This window comes from Triturus cristatus, chromosome 2_2 (genome assembly GCF_964204655.1).
Source record: "Triturus cristatus chromosome 2_2, aTriCri1.1, whole genome shotgun sequence".
Lineage (NCBI taxonomy): Eukaryota > Metazoa > Chordata > Amphibia > Caudata > Salamandridae > Triturus > Triturus cristatus.
In genome coordinates, this window is record NC_140582.1 from 138527974 (window position 1) to 138542392 (window position 14419).

A 14419-nucleotide genomic window follows, 5' to 3' on the forward strand; every position below is an offset into this window, starting at 1 on the left:
TCTCTGCCTTTCCATACTGTTGGGAAACCGCAGCTTCCCAAGAATAAAATTCTTATCAAAATAGTGCATCAAGTCACTGTGTCCTGTTCGAAAAAGAAAACTGCACTGATCAATAACTGAAAGCTGACTTGATGTCACCTCTCGCTAATACAGCAACCTCTCCTATGATTCTTATTATTTCTAATGCTGCATCTACAAAATCGAATTTGACCATGGAGCCTTCCCTTGCCATAAAGTCGTTCACAGAGGCACCTTGAGACCATGATAGATATTGGATCATCCTGAATTCCCCTTTTGTTTTCTTAGGCACCACGCCTAATAGAGAAACTATGAGATTGCCCAACTGCCAGGAATCGAAAGGATCTGTCATCCTCCTTTCTTTCCCTCTGTCAACAACTTCCTACTTCCGATGTATGGAAAGTCATCAACGGACCTTAAATTTCTTGGAAAACTGCGACATCTAGGCCACTGATATCCCAGTTTAAGCCCTTACCTGAAAAACCCCATTCCAGTAATGTGGCTTATGTGTGTCATGATAAACTTTTTAGTATCTAAATGAATTGTCAACCTTAACTAGAGTAGAAGCCCGTCTGTCCAGATTGAAAGTCCAAAACCCCCCCTCCTCAATTGGATTGCTCTCCGAAACAATTGCATAATGGCGTGCTTCCCACCCCATCTTGAGCACTCGTGCTTATATCTTCAAGGGTTTTTGCGCCAAATCCCTTATTGAAAATCCAGCAGGCGCCAGATGCGAAAGTTTGTGGTCTATTCCAACTACCCCCCCCCCCAGGGTGAGTCTGCTTCTGAAAAGGCCCATTAGTAACCACTAAGCCACTTGCCGTAGACATGGATGGAGGAGGCCGTTGAGGGTACATCCATTGAAACCAGAGTTCATTATGTACTTCCCCCCCATGGCTTATCTGGGATTAAAAAATAGTCTGGCACCAAACTCCTCGTCGTAATGTACCCAGGCGTAACCCCCAAATGTCGTGGAAGCTTTCTTTATTGTGTCTAAGTATGTAAAATTGGCAACTGACTATCGGTGAACTTTTCGCAGTATATGCTCACGAAAATAAAGAAAGCTGATGTTCATGTATCTATATTGGTTGGCCCCTTTGGTCTTTACGCCAACTCCCACGCTTCCTACCTTGAAACTTCTTTTGCTTGTACTTCCCTATACAGAAATTTAAAAACACAGCAATAAAATCCCCTTCCCGATCTTTTCCTTTGTAGCCTTAGTTAAATGAGCACCAAATGGCATCGACAAACCCATATAAGGTAAGCGCCTCAAATTCGATGTATTTAATACCTCACCTTCAGCTTTATAACTCTTATCCGAGCTTACCGTAACTTTCACCTTATCATTTGACATCTCACCATCTTTAACAACTTGACTAGCTGTATTTTGTAATGTGACTTTATTATGTTCCTCGTCCGTTCCTACCCTCTTATCTGCACGTAAACTTTTGTGAAAAAATTGTGTGTGCGCTCACCTGAGTTTGTATATATATGTTCTTCCATCAAAAGCCTTTTCTTCATCCCCTTATTTGATGTCCTGTACTGATTCTGCTCCGAGCACCTTCACTTTCTTTGTCCTGTGAAAAATAAGTTCTGGAGACATGTTTAGCAAACCCCACCCACCCTTCTGGAAAGATTCCTGAAAGCCTTGTAATAGCATGCCTCCATCAATAATTTCTTCCTCTTCCAAAGATTCATTATCGTGCTCCGCTATAAAACTACCTACCACCCCAAATACTCCCTACTCTACCACCCCTCCTACTACCCCCCCCCATTTGAATGCTCCCCGCCTCCTATACCCCCATCATACACTTTCCAGTTAATAGCCTGTGCGTAGTGAGCCGCTTTCCGTGTCTCCAACGGCGTGGGAAATTTCGTTTGAAAAATTCCCCTCATCTCTGCTTCCTACGTTGCAGGACGCTAGAGGCCTGACCGAGCTGTCCCCTACTGCCCCTTCTTGCGCTTGGCAGTATCTCGCCCTCGTTGGCCGCAAAAACGCTTACTTTGCAGCAGCCGGATATCTGTTCTCCTTTAATTTTAATCATCTAACTTCATATGAATCTCTTCCGGAATCCCCACCCATTGTCCCTCCTGTGCTGATTTTGTTGCGCAAATCTCCTAACTGACCTCTGTCCTGCTGTGTATGTCAAGGGCAAAATCCTTTTCGCTATCTGCAACTGCGTGCTTGAAAAAGTATCTACGTCGTTCTTAAACTGCTTAGCCAATGTACTTTTGACATCTAAAACCCATTGATTTAGTTTTTACGTTGCAATAGAAACACCCCCCTCACTGGATATTATGCACGACAAACAACTATCGGTGGACAGCCCGACTCTCAATTCCTTATTTTTAAAATGATGTTTGCCAAATATAAATATATACTATTTCTCTCCACACCTTTGCTGTTTTTGAAAGGTGGGGCTATGCAGTTGCCATGAATATCCACTAGATGGAGAATTCTCCCTTTTTTTTTTTTTTTTTTGCATATCTATATAGCCCGAACCCGACCCGAAGGCACCTGAGTGCTTCACATGGCACCATATTTACACTACACATTCAGGGACAGGGAGATTAAATGATTTGCCCAGAATGTGGACCCGACCTCGGGGCTCGAACCCTGGTTTCTTGCAACCATGAGGCGGCAGAGACGACTAGCTTTGCTTTTACTTTAATACAGGGGCTGGAACAGGCATTGCGCGTGTGCGTGGCCTCCCCCCCCTCTTTAGACAAATGCCGGTGACTCTTTGGGCTGACACCCAGTGAAGGCGTTGTTGAGCCCTCACTCGAATTCACAAGCGTAACCTGAGGTCTTCCCTCCCAGCCATAATAACGCACGTAGAGCTTCCCAAATGAAAACGGCCGCCTCGTAATGAACGAGGTTCATAGAAATACAATATTAAAAACAAAGCCGCCAAAAATGACCGACCCTACCTTGCCGCCGTCACCAGCAAGTGCGCAACGGGAATTTCGCGCTCTTGGCGCTCGCGCTACTGGTGCCAGCCAATGGAAATTTGCCTCCTGTCCTGGGCCATACTAAGTGCCCGAAGCTGCCCGGGGGTGGACAATCTTCGAATGCCACCCCCAGGAGCCCACATTCTCTCTCTGAAGCTGTGCCTTTGGATGCGGACGGTTGTTGGACAGCTGCCTGCATGGAATGGCCTAAATACCTGCGATCTGAAAGCCAGGCCACCTGTTCCACACTTGCAGGGCGAGGAGAGCCAAATTAGCCCCTAAGTGACTGCATTCATTTTTTGCTTTCATAAGATGAAAGCGGACACACGCCTGTGATAACTGTCGGTTGACATAAACCTCAAAAGCACAACATTAGAACTTCCAGACCCCCCTGGATTAGCAGTTATCCAGCGAAATTGCTTGATGGGTGGTTGAATCAGTTCTTATTAATCTTCTAGTGGAATTACCAAAAAATAAGCTTAAGGCACCCACTAATGAATCAATTTTCATTTCTAGGCTGAAAATAAAATGCTCATTATGGCTGACAAAATTGTAGCCCGAGGTAAACAGAAAGCATTTCCACTCGAAATCGAAACGAATCCCCCCCCGGAAGCTCCTCGTTCTGCCAAACAAACGGCGCGGGGTCGGAGGTGCCATGTGGCATCAGAACATGGGGCATCTTGGGAAGGAGCCGAACAAATCTAGCTCCGAGGCGTTCTATTTCCAGCCATCCTGAGGCAAGGATGGAGAGCGCGCGCCGGGCCCAGTTACACCGTGTTCCTGGCGCGCGGGGTTGTTGAGGGAATTCTACCTTGGATGAGTAGGTTCCCTCTCCGAGACAGCCTAACGCGTCATACAGACCGATGATAGAGAAGGAAGAATATTTAAATGTTCCTTTGAAGCTGTAATTGCGCATATCCGGGGCTGGAGCTTATTTCCGCATGGCACATTTGCATGCGAATTTACTGTTATGGTATGGTAAAATCGCAGCAGTATTGTGCTGTTACAAGAATTAACCCATTGCAGAGGTGTAGTATGGGCGGGGCCACAGGGCCGCAAAATTTTAAATAAAATTGGAAGGATCCTTGCCTTGCCCCGGGCGCTGGCAACACACGCTACACAGCTGACATATTGGAATGGGGAAATACTATGTGTAGCTGAATTTTCCACCTGTAAAACCACACAGAATTCGCCTTCCGAGGTTTTTTTTCTGTCTTGCTCCCAGTAAGCAGCAGTGGGGCGGGGAGGGGGGAAGAGACAGAGGAGGGCAGAAAGAGAGGGAGAATGGGGGGGTTAAAAATAAAAAAAAACACTTACCTGCCTGTCGCCTGCTGGCCGGCTGCTGCCGCCTCTCCTGCGTCCTCTTCGTGGCTCCTTCTCTGCAAAGGAAGCAGGAAGCACCCAGCTCTTAGCCTCCCAATAGCCAATCACAATGCTGCAATGTAGCGTTGTGATTGGTCTGAGCGCTGTGGATCGGGGCTCAGCCAGAGACTGGAAGGCTGGGCATGTTCTCCATGCAGTCTGTAAAGCAGCCTGCATGAACAACATGCAAAGTGTGCATGAATGTTTGGCCGGCCCCAGAGGGTCGGGTAAACATTCATGCGCACTTACATAGTGGCCACCACTCCTCCCCGTGCTCTGAGAGCAGAGCAGATCTACCCCGCCCGCCGGGACACCGCAGCAGCAATAATAAAATGACAATACCGTAGAGTTATTATCATTTTAGTTTTCCTTTTTTTACGCTGCGAAAAACAGTTGGGTGACGCTCCTGCACCTTAGCGGAGGAGCCGCCACTGCTCACTGTATTCCTTGCCTGCTCTCAGCAGGTTGTAAATGTATGTGGGGGGCGATGCATGGGATGGAGGGTGAGCAAGGGGTAGGGGAGACCAGGGAAGGGAAAGTGACTTTTTTTCTAGCAGGGAGAAGCACTGTATGCTCCCCCTGTGAGAAAACCGACATGAAGGTATAACTGCTGCTGCAGCAAAGAACTCGTGCAAGTTTTCTGGCATGGAAAATCAGGTCAGGATCTTCCACATCTGGTAAATAGAGATGGAGAAAAACTTAAAAACTACTAATCAGAAGAAACGAAATTAAAATATAAAAGCATGCATTCATTTTGTTTAGCTTGACTTGTAATTAGGCACTAAGTATTCTAAAAGAGGCTTGGATGCCTGAACATTGGATAATTAACCCCAGCACAAGCCACAGATTTTCCAGAGTGTGTAAAGTGCCAGTCACAGCCCTGAAATGTGCCTCTCCTCTTCTGTGTGCATAACTTATAGTGAGGAAGTGTGAACTGCTGACTTCAAGTACATTGTGCTTTTCAACTTAATAATATCTTCTTTTTTATTTATATTGCACTTTGTTCTGCATTCCAGGTATTTTGACATGCTTTAAAGAACAGGTTTTACAATTACCCACTTTCACGGTACTCAGTTTTCCACCTTGGAAGGATGGAAGGCAGAGTTAGCTTGCTGTTACAATAGCTTATAACATGCAAATCTCTGCTCATTTCATTGTGCAATCCTGGCCAAATAATTTGGGAACCAAAAGGGAGAAAAAATTAATGTAATAGTTACTCTTAACTCTGTATGTGCACCAGTGGCGTATCGAAACTTGAGTGGGCCCCCCCTGCAAAGTGCATGGAGGGGGGCCCACATGCTCTGGACCCAGTCAGGAGCTCTCAGGCATGCGAATGCAAGGTACTCGGAAGGGGACCCCCTGGAGCTCGCCCCCCCCCCCCCCAGCACCTCGGGGACTCCGGGGGTTATTGTTACATCACTGATGTGCGCTTCTAGGATAGACACTCTACCCAGAAAAAAATAAATACCAGCCATTTGTTAAAGTTTTAAGATTCTGCTAAGGCCTGGACACCGTGCTCGAATATAACTGTATAGACTGGTGCATAATCATTTTTAACACAACTTTTCTGGCTTTGTTTACCTTATTAATCTGACAGGTATCATTAATAGAGCCCAATAACACATTTTAAAGTGCTTTCTTCTTATATTTTCTGTTTTAAGTATGTAATAATAATAAGGGATAAAAAAAATTAGCTTTAGGAGATTTTTATTAAATTTTGCACCAGCTGCAACATTAGAATACTGGTTTTGCTTTGACATATGACACAGCCCTGAAAGAGAATCTGAAGCTTCAACTGTGTTTGGTTATTTTCACATTCACATTTCAGTGCTTGCAGTTTTACACACTTTCTGAGGTGCGACTCTTGCTGAAGACATTTTTAACAAGATGGATACTCACACAGCAGCCTTTAAGTGGGCCGGGTCTGAGACCCATAAGTAATTAAAAACGGACATTGAGACGGGTCCCTATCAGGCGCTACATTCATGTTCTTAATTTTACTGGCAGAAATACGGATCAATTTATGAACTATGGTTGTGAAATAGGAAAATCCATGTCAGCGATTTAGTTCCTGTTTATATTTCACATGTTTTACTTAAACTTGCACTTCCTAAGAGTGTTAGCCAACTCCAGGATGTTGTATCTCCGTATTGTTTTCGTACAGCATATCACGCTTGTATAGTGCATGCTTTGCACTGAGTTACACCATACTCTTTTATAACGGGCCACGATTGAGAGCCCTGGAATTGAGGTTGAAGGCAGTCAAGTTTCTTACAGTGCCGATTAGTTGGTGGAGTACATGCTAATCAAATCCTTGGCCTCTGCACAGCACACAGGGCAATGGCCACACAATTCAGTTGCATTCATTATAAGCTCTATGTAAATGTGTGTGGAGGAGGCACACAGTTGTCAAAATAATGTCAAAGTGGATATAATAGAAAATGAAGTGCCTATAGGTGAGTGTGTGTGTTGTATGTGTGGGGGTGCATTCTGAAGAGAATGAAAAGAGATGCTGAAGAGTAATGAGATGAGGGTTAAGATTTGCCGATGGACGAGATGAGGGTTAAGATTTGCCGATGGACGAGATATGGAGAGAAAAGGGACATACATGTCTGACATGGATTGAACATAGCAAGAGTGAAAGAGACACACCGAAGAGCACTACCCACGCCACAGGCCTCAGTAATGTTTAATTCACAGTCTCATAATTTCAGAATAGTAATATTTTTAGTATTATTTATAACAAAATGATTGTAGTCACTCATTTATCTTGAACAACTAACACCCACTGACAAAGTCAATAGTCGTGGCTGGTTTTTGGTGTATGTAAAGTCGTTGTTATATATCTGGATGCAATAATTGAAAGCTCAGAGGAACCAAAAAACTGGTCCGGGGGCACACTTTGGCAATCACGGAAATTTTGTGTTTAAGCCACGCCCCTAATTACAAAGCGATACCAAAGGGGATGATGGACGGAGCGTTTTGAGCAAATCAAACACTCACACCCAGTCAACTGATCCGGGATTAATCCATCATCATTCTTTAGCTCACTCCACCACCCCAGTTCAGACATGGCCATATGCTGGGGGTGAGTGTTTGATTTGCCCAAGCGCTCCGTCCATCATCTCCTTTGATATCGCTTTGTTCGCCCTAATTACATAGGGCATGCCCATTTTAGAGACACACCCCACTTTTCATCCCACTTAAAGCCCCCGACACACAGTATACACTCTATGCTGTAAATCATGCTAATGTAGTTTTCCATGTGTAGCAGAATGTATTTAAAAGCATTCTCATTGTCAGCTAACAAGTAGTGCCCTTGTATATTTCCAGTAGCACCGCCATTCAGGAGTTTAGCGCCATTTTGGCGTTTGATGCAGACTGTTGAAACAGAATGCGAATGAGGGGAAGCAAACCTTATTTTTACGGCATACTATCAAAGTCGCTGTCTTACATGTTTATGTCATGCGCCACGACATTAGCTACAAAACTCCTATGCTGCGGCCACACGTACTGAAGTTTATAATGTGGCGTTGGAAGACGGCGAACATCAACAAGAAGATCTCGTCTGTTTTATGCACTGCATGACAAGGTTAGGAGAAAAATGTTTCAGCCACCCAAGAAGTTTACTCTTCCTCTGACATGAGCAGCCCCGAGGCATCTAATTACCACAAGCGAAAGGTTCACATTAGAACAATTAAGGGTTTTAGAAACGAACACTGCATTTATTATTGTATGTCACTGTCTTGCTCAGGGGGTGGCTGAGTGCTGCCTGAACGCCATATCCCTTTTATTATCATGTTTTTGAGGCTCTCTCTTTTCTCTCTTTGTGTTTCAGATGCAATAATCGTACCCAGTGTGCCGTCGTGGCAGGCCCAGATGTGTTTCCGGACCCGTGCCCTGGAACATACAAATATTTGGAAGTTCAGTACGAATGTGTACCTTACAGTACGTGTCTGCATTTATTATCCATCCATTATCCCCCTCGAGACGGTAGTGATTTTAGGCACTGATTTAGCTGGTCTTGCTCCTTTTATCCAAAACACCGCTGATTGACTGGGTACATTTTTTTATTGATGAATAATGCATGCTTAATTAAAAATGTCTTGATAACAGCTCCGAAAAGTGCTGTGTATGATTCATGTGCTCCAAGGCAAGGGATAGTATAATTAATTCGATTTTAATTGCTCATTAGACGTCTTTTTTTCTTCACTGAAGCTCAAAATATTAAGATGAAAATGTTGTTTTAATGCCATGCGAGGCGAACTACCCATGTAGGTATAATCTTCGAAAAGGATGTGTATGCATTTCGAGCATGTTAGGATGCAGTGAGTGAACAGAGTTATTTAGCAGCTAGATTCATCACATTTTTTTTAAATTGTGTGTTTTTTTCTTTTCCACTTGAACATTCCTATAGCAGTGTTGACTAGAACGCATTAGAACATTTCTGGGGGGAAGAGAAGGAGCAGCACAGACCACTGACACCGGATTTGTGTGAAAAAGTCCACTTTAATTGAAACAGGTATACATCACATATAAACCATGGGCCTTTCACCTTACAAATCTAAAATCTCACTATACAAACATGTTGCCTATGTTAAACTACCGCATCCCCCACCCCCCCCCAAAATGTCCCTCTCCCGACAAAACTTGCTTGTCTCTACCTCCTCATGGTACTCATTTTCAGCAATTTAACCTCCTATACAGTTTTCCTGCAACTATTTACCTCTAACTAACTTAACTTCTCAATAACCCTTAAACTTCCTGCCTTGTCCAGGCATGAGCTTGTCTACCCGTTCCCTTTCAGCCTGGATTGCTGCTGTTAACAACAATATACTTCAGTAACCCATGCCAACTTCTCGGCCAACCGCCACCCAGAAAAAGTTCCTGACTCTAATTTTTTAGCCTTTCCCACCCCCTGCCCCTTTTTCCTCTCACTGATGAATGTTCAAAACCATGGCCACTACTTCCCTCACCTGCAGCAAATATAGATCCATGCCATAGCGCGATAAGTGGACTCCGTCCCCACAGAAAACTGTAACGCATCATACTTCAAATCTACATGCTCAACTCTACTGACAAGTCGATCCCTGCAAAATGCCCTTATGTCATTGTTTATTTTCCACCTCGTCTTCTCAATTGCTACTGATGTTTTGGACCCACATCATACTCACCTGGGACTAAACTCTGTCCAGATAATGTGGCGATCTGCATTAAATCGTCCTTCATTGCTCTCATCAATGCCATCCAATTCTCAGCAACCACATAATTCATACCTAAATTGAATAACAACACATCAGGTCACTGTCCTACTACCAAAAACCTACTCAAACAGGTACAAGAATTGGTGACTGTGCCCTAGTAGCTGCACATCTATCACAAAGTCATGGATAAATTGAAATGACACAGTGTCCAATATTCAATCATGCGGTGGTGCTGTCGTGCTGCGCACCGAGCCACCTTAGGTGCCAATTAGCCGCACCTTGTTACCAAAGTGCAGGACTATATCCACAGAGAAATGATGCACTCCAGCAAACACAGTCCAGTTTATGACATTTAAGTCCATTCCTGAAAAAAGTATGTAGAAACTATGAGATCTAACAGGAGTCAAATTCTTCCGCTACGTTTTTGCTGTGAAGATAGAATTTCAAACATTATTTGTCCAAACCAACGCAGCCGACACGTGTTTCGTCCTCCTGGACTTTTTCGAGGCTAGGAACAAATGAAGTTCAAAGTATTTCTAGAGTCCCTTTCAAATGAAGTACATAGTGAGGTTGTCCCAATAATGGCCATTTTTCCGCACACCATTTATCTTGCCCGTATAACCCAAAGCGGATCCCTCCTGCAGCATCGGAGTATACATGTGCATGCCACTCCACCTCTGTATAGCCACTAGCCACACCCAGTTGAAAGAATCCAAGAAGAAGTGTCACATTCTCAAATCCTCCTGAAACCCCTACTGACAATCTTACATGGTAATGTGGCAACAGCAGTCCTGACATTGACAACCCCAATCCTCTACAAAATGGCCTCTCTACTCTCACCCCTCTACAGGCAAAATTCAAATGACCCTAAAGCACCTGTACTTATTTAACTGTGGCTTTGTTTTTTGCCAACATGGCATCCAGTAACAACTGCATTGTCAGTTTGTTATCCTCCGGTATTCCATTGAGTCAATTTCAATGCCCAAGAAAGACAGAACCGTACTGGGTCGTACTGTCTTCTCTGGCGCCAGTGGCACCCCGAGGTCCCCCATGAGCTCCTAAAAATGCACTTCTTGTAACACAAAGCAATTGTTATACCTGACAGAACCTATTGTAGCAATCATCCTGAAAATTCACCTGCAGATGCTGGCAGTCCGCGGAACTGGGGTGTCCTACAAAAAAAAAGCTGTCTTGATAGTGTGTGATGTGTTCGTGTCCCGTGCAACATGAAAGCGACATTTCCACAAGGTACAAAAACGTTCAAATAGTGCACACAATATTGTACATCCCATGGGGAGCACTTTATCAACATACTATTGGCCTTCAAACTGAATGCCCAATGGCTGGAAGTCATCTGGGTGTATCAGCAGCAAGCGAAAAGCAATCTCGATTCTCACTTTGCCATTTGCGCCCCTCAACCTACACTCTCTACTAATGCTAGTGCCACGCCCACTGATGAATATTTTACACGCTCCTGGTCATCTGTGATGATATTGTTAACATAGATATCCTCCTGCCACGAGAGGTGCTGTATTAATCTGAATTGCCCTTTTTTTCTTCAGAACCACTGCCATAGGGGACACAATCAGATCCACAAAGGGCCAGTCCTCAAATGGGCCCACCATCCTGCCCTCCTGTATTTCCCTCCACAGTTTAAATTGTACTACATTCTTAAATTGTCCGATTTCAGATTGTTAGCCTACCTGTTAGCCCTTCTGGCCTTCATATCCCAGAAGGAACCTCCGTTGTAAACCCTCCCTCAACAACCTAGCATCTTCTTTCTGGTTGTAATGTGCTAACTAGAACTCAGGTTGATTCAGCTTAATTGGAGTACGAGCACTTACCCCCAGGTCCTTGTCAACCCAGTCTGGCCATGAAACCTGTTGCCTGACTGTGCTGCTGGTTTCTGGCATGTCCCTGTGGTTGTTGCCACTGCCCTGAGGCGGTACTGGCATGCCCACCCACCCCATAGCACTGTATGAGTGCATGTCTGTGCACATTTTGTACATTTGTGCTGAAACTTGCAATATTTCCTGGTGCATAAACCATTATTGAAATCCTAGTAAGCTCCTGTCTGGCTACTCTGCCTTTTGCTGTCACCCCACCCCTCCCCGAGTGGAGTGCCCTTGAAAGTAAACCATTCTCCATAAAATTTGTCTTCCAGAACTTGGAGGGGCCCATTGTATGGTGCCAGACGTCGGAATCTAGCACCATGCAAGCCCAAAACTGGTCATCGTATTGGGCCCAAGAATAGCTCCCATAATTAATTTGCGCCTTTCGTATCATGTGCATGTACTTAAAAAGTGCCACACAACTCTATGGATATTTCTCACAATAGACGCTAGCGTAAACGAGAAAGGCTGCTGTCCAATTCTCTATTGTCAAGGGCACTTATGGTCGCTTGGCTAGCTCATATTGCTCTTCCATCAAGCCTTCCTTAGCCCTCAAATCCCTATGCAGCAAGTTCAGCATTTCTACATGCTCCTGTCCCCATATTCTTTTCTTGGTCTCTAGCATGAGGTGCACCCCCAGAGGCTTAGAGACCCCAATATAGGGCAGCTTTTTAATCTTCAACTCTTTGCTGTCTAGGCCCCCAGGTTTCTTTTCAGTTTTCTCCTCCCCCAGACCTCCCCTACGCACTTCTCTGCAACCCTGCCTGTGTCCCTTGTCCCACAGCCTTTCCTTAGGCCCCCACAACTGTCTCAGTTACCCCTGGATTATCGTCCTAGTGACCAGGCGTCATGCCGACCCTCCCATCTGTGTTCTGGTCTTCTGTGCCTACCCCTGTATCAGTCACATAGAAACCTTTTCTAAAGCAGATTGTGCTACATTCCTGTGATTCCATTGCATCCATACCAATTGAAACCATTTTGGCGGCAATGAGCTTGCTACACAAATCCCTACCAACCATATCTCGGCACCTGTCCTTTTCTTTCTGGCACTCCATGGCCTCCTTGCTGCCACCAACCATCGCTTGAGCTCTGAAAGGCACTAGTCACAGTCTGATGAGTGATCCCCCCATGTCCGCCCGTCCCATGCTGCCACTATCTTGTTTCTTCCTCCTTATGCACCCCATCCTCCCCCAATTCTCCCTCCTCTAAACTCTCCTCATTATAATCCAAAACTGTCTCACCATGTGTGCCTGTAAAATCAACATCAGCACCTGTAGCAGCGCTAGCCGCTTGCTGCTGCGGCATGACTGCATGTCTTACACCTGTACTCTGATCCACTCTGCATTGAGGGGACATACCCTGCCCTCTAAACCTCTCCACTGACGTAGGGCTCTTAAACACTTGCTGCCTGTCGCTGGGGGTAGCCTCCAGCTGGTTGCACCAAAGCCATTCCGGACCAATGCCGCTGGCCATACTGGACTAAGCCTCCTCTTCACCTCCAGGTATTGGAGCCGTACGGAACTCTCCCTTGTCCACCATACCGCTGTACCACTCACCCTGTAAGAAAGAGGATAGGCCCGGTGTGCTAGTAACTACATCGCAAAAAGCCGGAGTTAACCCTGTGTCTGACAACCAACCATTAATACTTACGCCCATGCATGACACTACCTGCACCCTCATCAGCACACCCTGGGCCCCTGATACACTATGCTGCTGTCATACCTGCGCCACTCTGCCTGTGTTCTGATTCGACCTAGCATACACCTTCATAGGTTTCCTTCCATCGGCCCCCAGTGGCTTACTTCCACTCCACCTCCCTAATCCAAACTCCCGGTCCTGACCTCCATCTTCCCCATCCAAGGAAGGCTGCCATAATCGCTGACACTGGGCCCTAGGTGCCCACAGCATGGTGTTCTGTCCTACCCCCGTTCCTGCCCCCCCAGAGTGTTATATATTAACACAATGGGGTGACCCTGTGTCCCTAGGAACCTGGGTATTTAACGTATAAAGAACAATGGTTCCCTTGGGTAGAAACAATGCGTATTGTAGTTAGCCGTAGTTACTTCAGCATAACATATATTACATTTCTGAAAGCAAAAACATTTCTTGAACAAAAGGGGAAAGAGGAACAAGAACACAGAGAAAGGATTTTCATTGATTTATGTATCAGAATTGATAACATTCGATAAACAGAAACACACTGCAGAATTTTATACTTCCAAATTCATACAGTGATACAAAAAAGTGAGATAGTGGTGCTCAGTGGTGATATAAATACATAGTGCAGTGAGGTGAGGGTGGGAGGATGTGGTTTGTTTTTGAAAGGCCAGATTCAAAATGCAGTAACAAGTAAGTTAAACAAATTAAATAGTTGGTAACAACTATGTCCTGCAATCTGTGCCACAATAGATCGTCGACGTTTCAACCCTATGGGCGCTTGGTGGAGTGTCACAAGCGGGTCTTCATCAGGACTGTGGAGGAGGAGGCCCTAGGATTTCAAGGGCGGTCAAGGCAAATTGATTGGAGGGGTATGGTTATTCTAACAAGATGTCAACTGTGAAATGAATTTCACAGAAGATCAAAGAATGATTGTTTTCTTGGGCTGGTAACACAGAGTCCTCACGAAACACTGCTTCCTATTTCATTTGTTTAACTTACTTGTTACTGCATTTTGAATCTGGCCTTTCAAAAACAAACCACACCCCCCCCCCCCAGAGTGTTGTCCACCAGCTGCCCAGTGGGCAAGTGCATTTTATCCCCCAGCATTCCCTGCTTTCTTCTTGCTTCCTCAGGGGCTTGCTCCAACATACCCCGCACTCTAAAGAAACTGGCACCCAGCGGCTTGACTTCCTACTCTCTTCCATCCTGTTCTGCCCCCCACCTGTGCCTGCACCTTGATAACTTACAGGGCCTACCGCTTCATCAATCTCTGTCCTGAATGCAACCCTGTCTTCCCAGCTCTTAGCCTCCCAGCTCATGCGTGTACCTAAA

At 45.3% G+C, this 14419-nt stretch overlaps 1 protein-coding gene across 9 annotated transcripts in view; it reads left to right on the plus strand.

Moving 5' to 3' along the window:
• The window catches only part of ADGRL3 (adhesion G protein-coupled receptor L3), a 1231414-nt gene that overhangs the window by 710024 nt on the left and 506971 nt on the right, over positions 1-14419 (plus strand). For all 9 annotated transcript variants that reach the window (XM_085641132.1, XM_085641126.1, XM_085641127.1 and 6 more), the window contains one exon: positions 8171-8280. In XM_085641132.1, coding sequence (XP_085497258.1) covers positions 8171-8280 — 110 coding nt within the window. The remainder of the gene's footprint in view (positions 1-8170; positions 8281-14419) is intronic.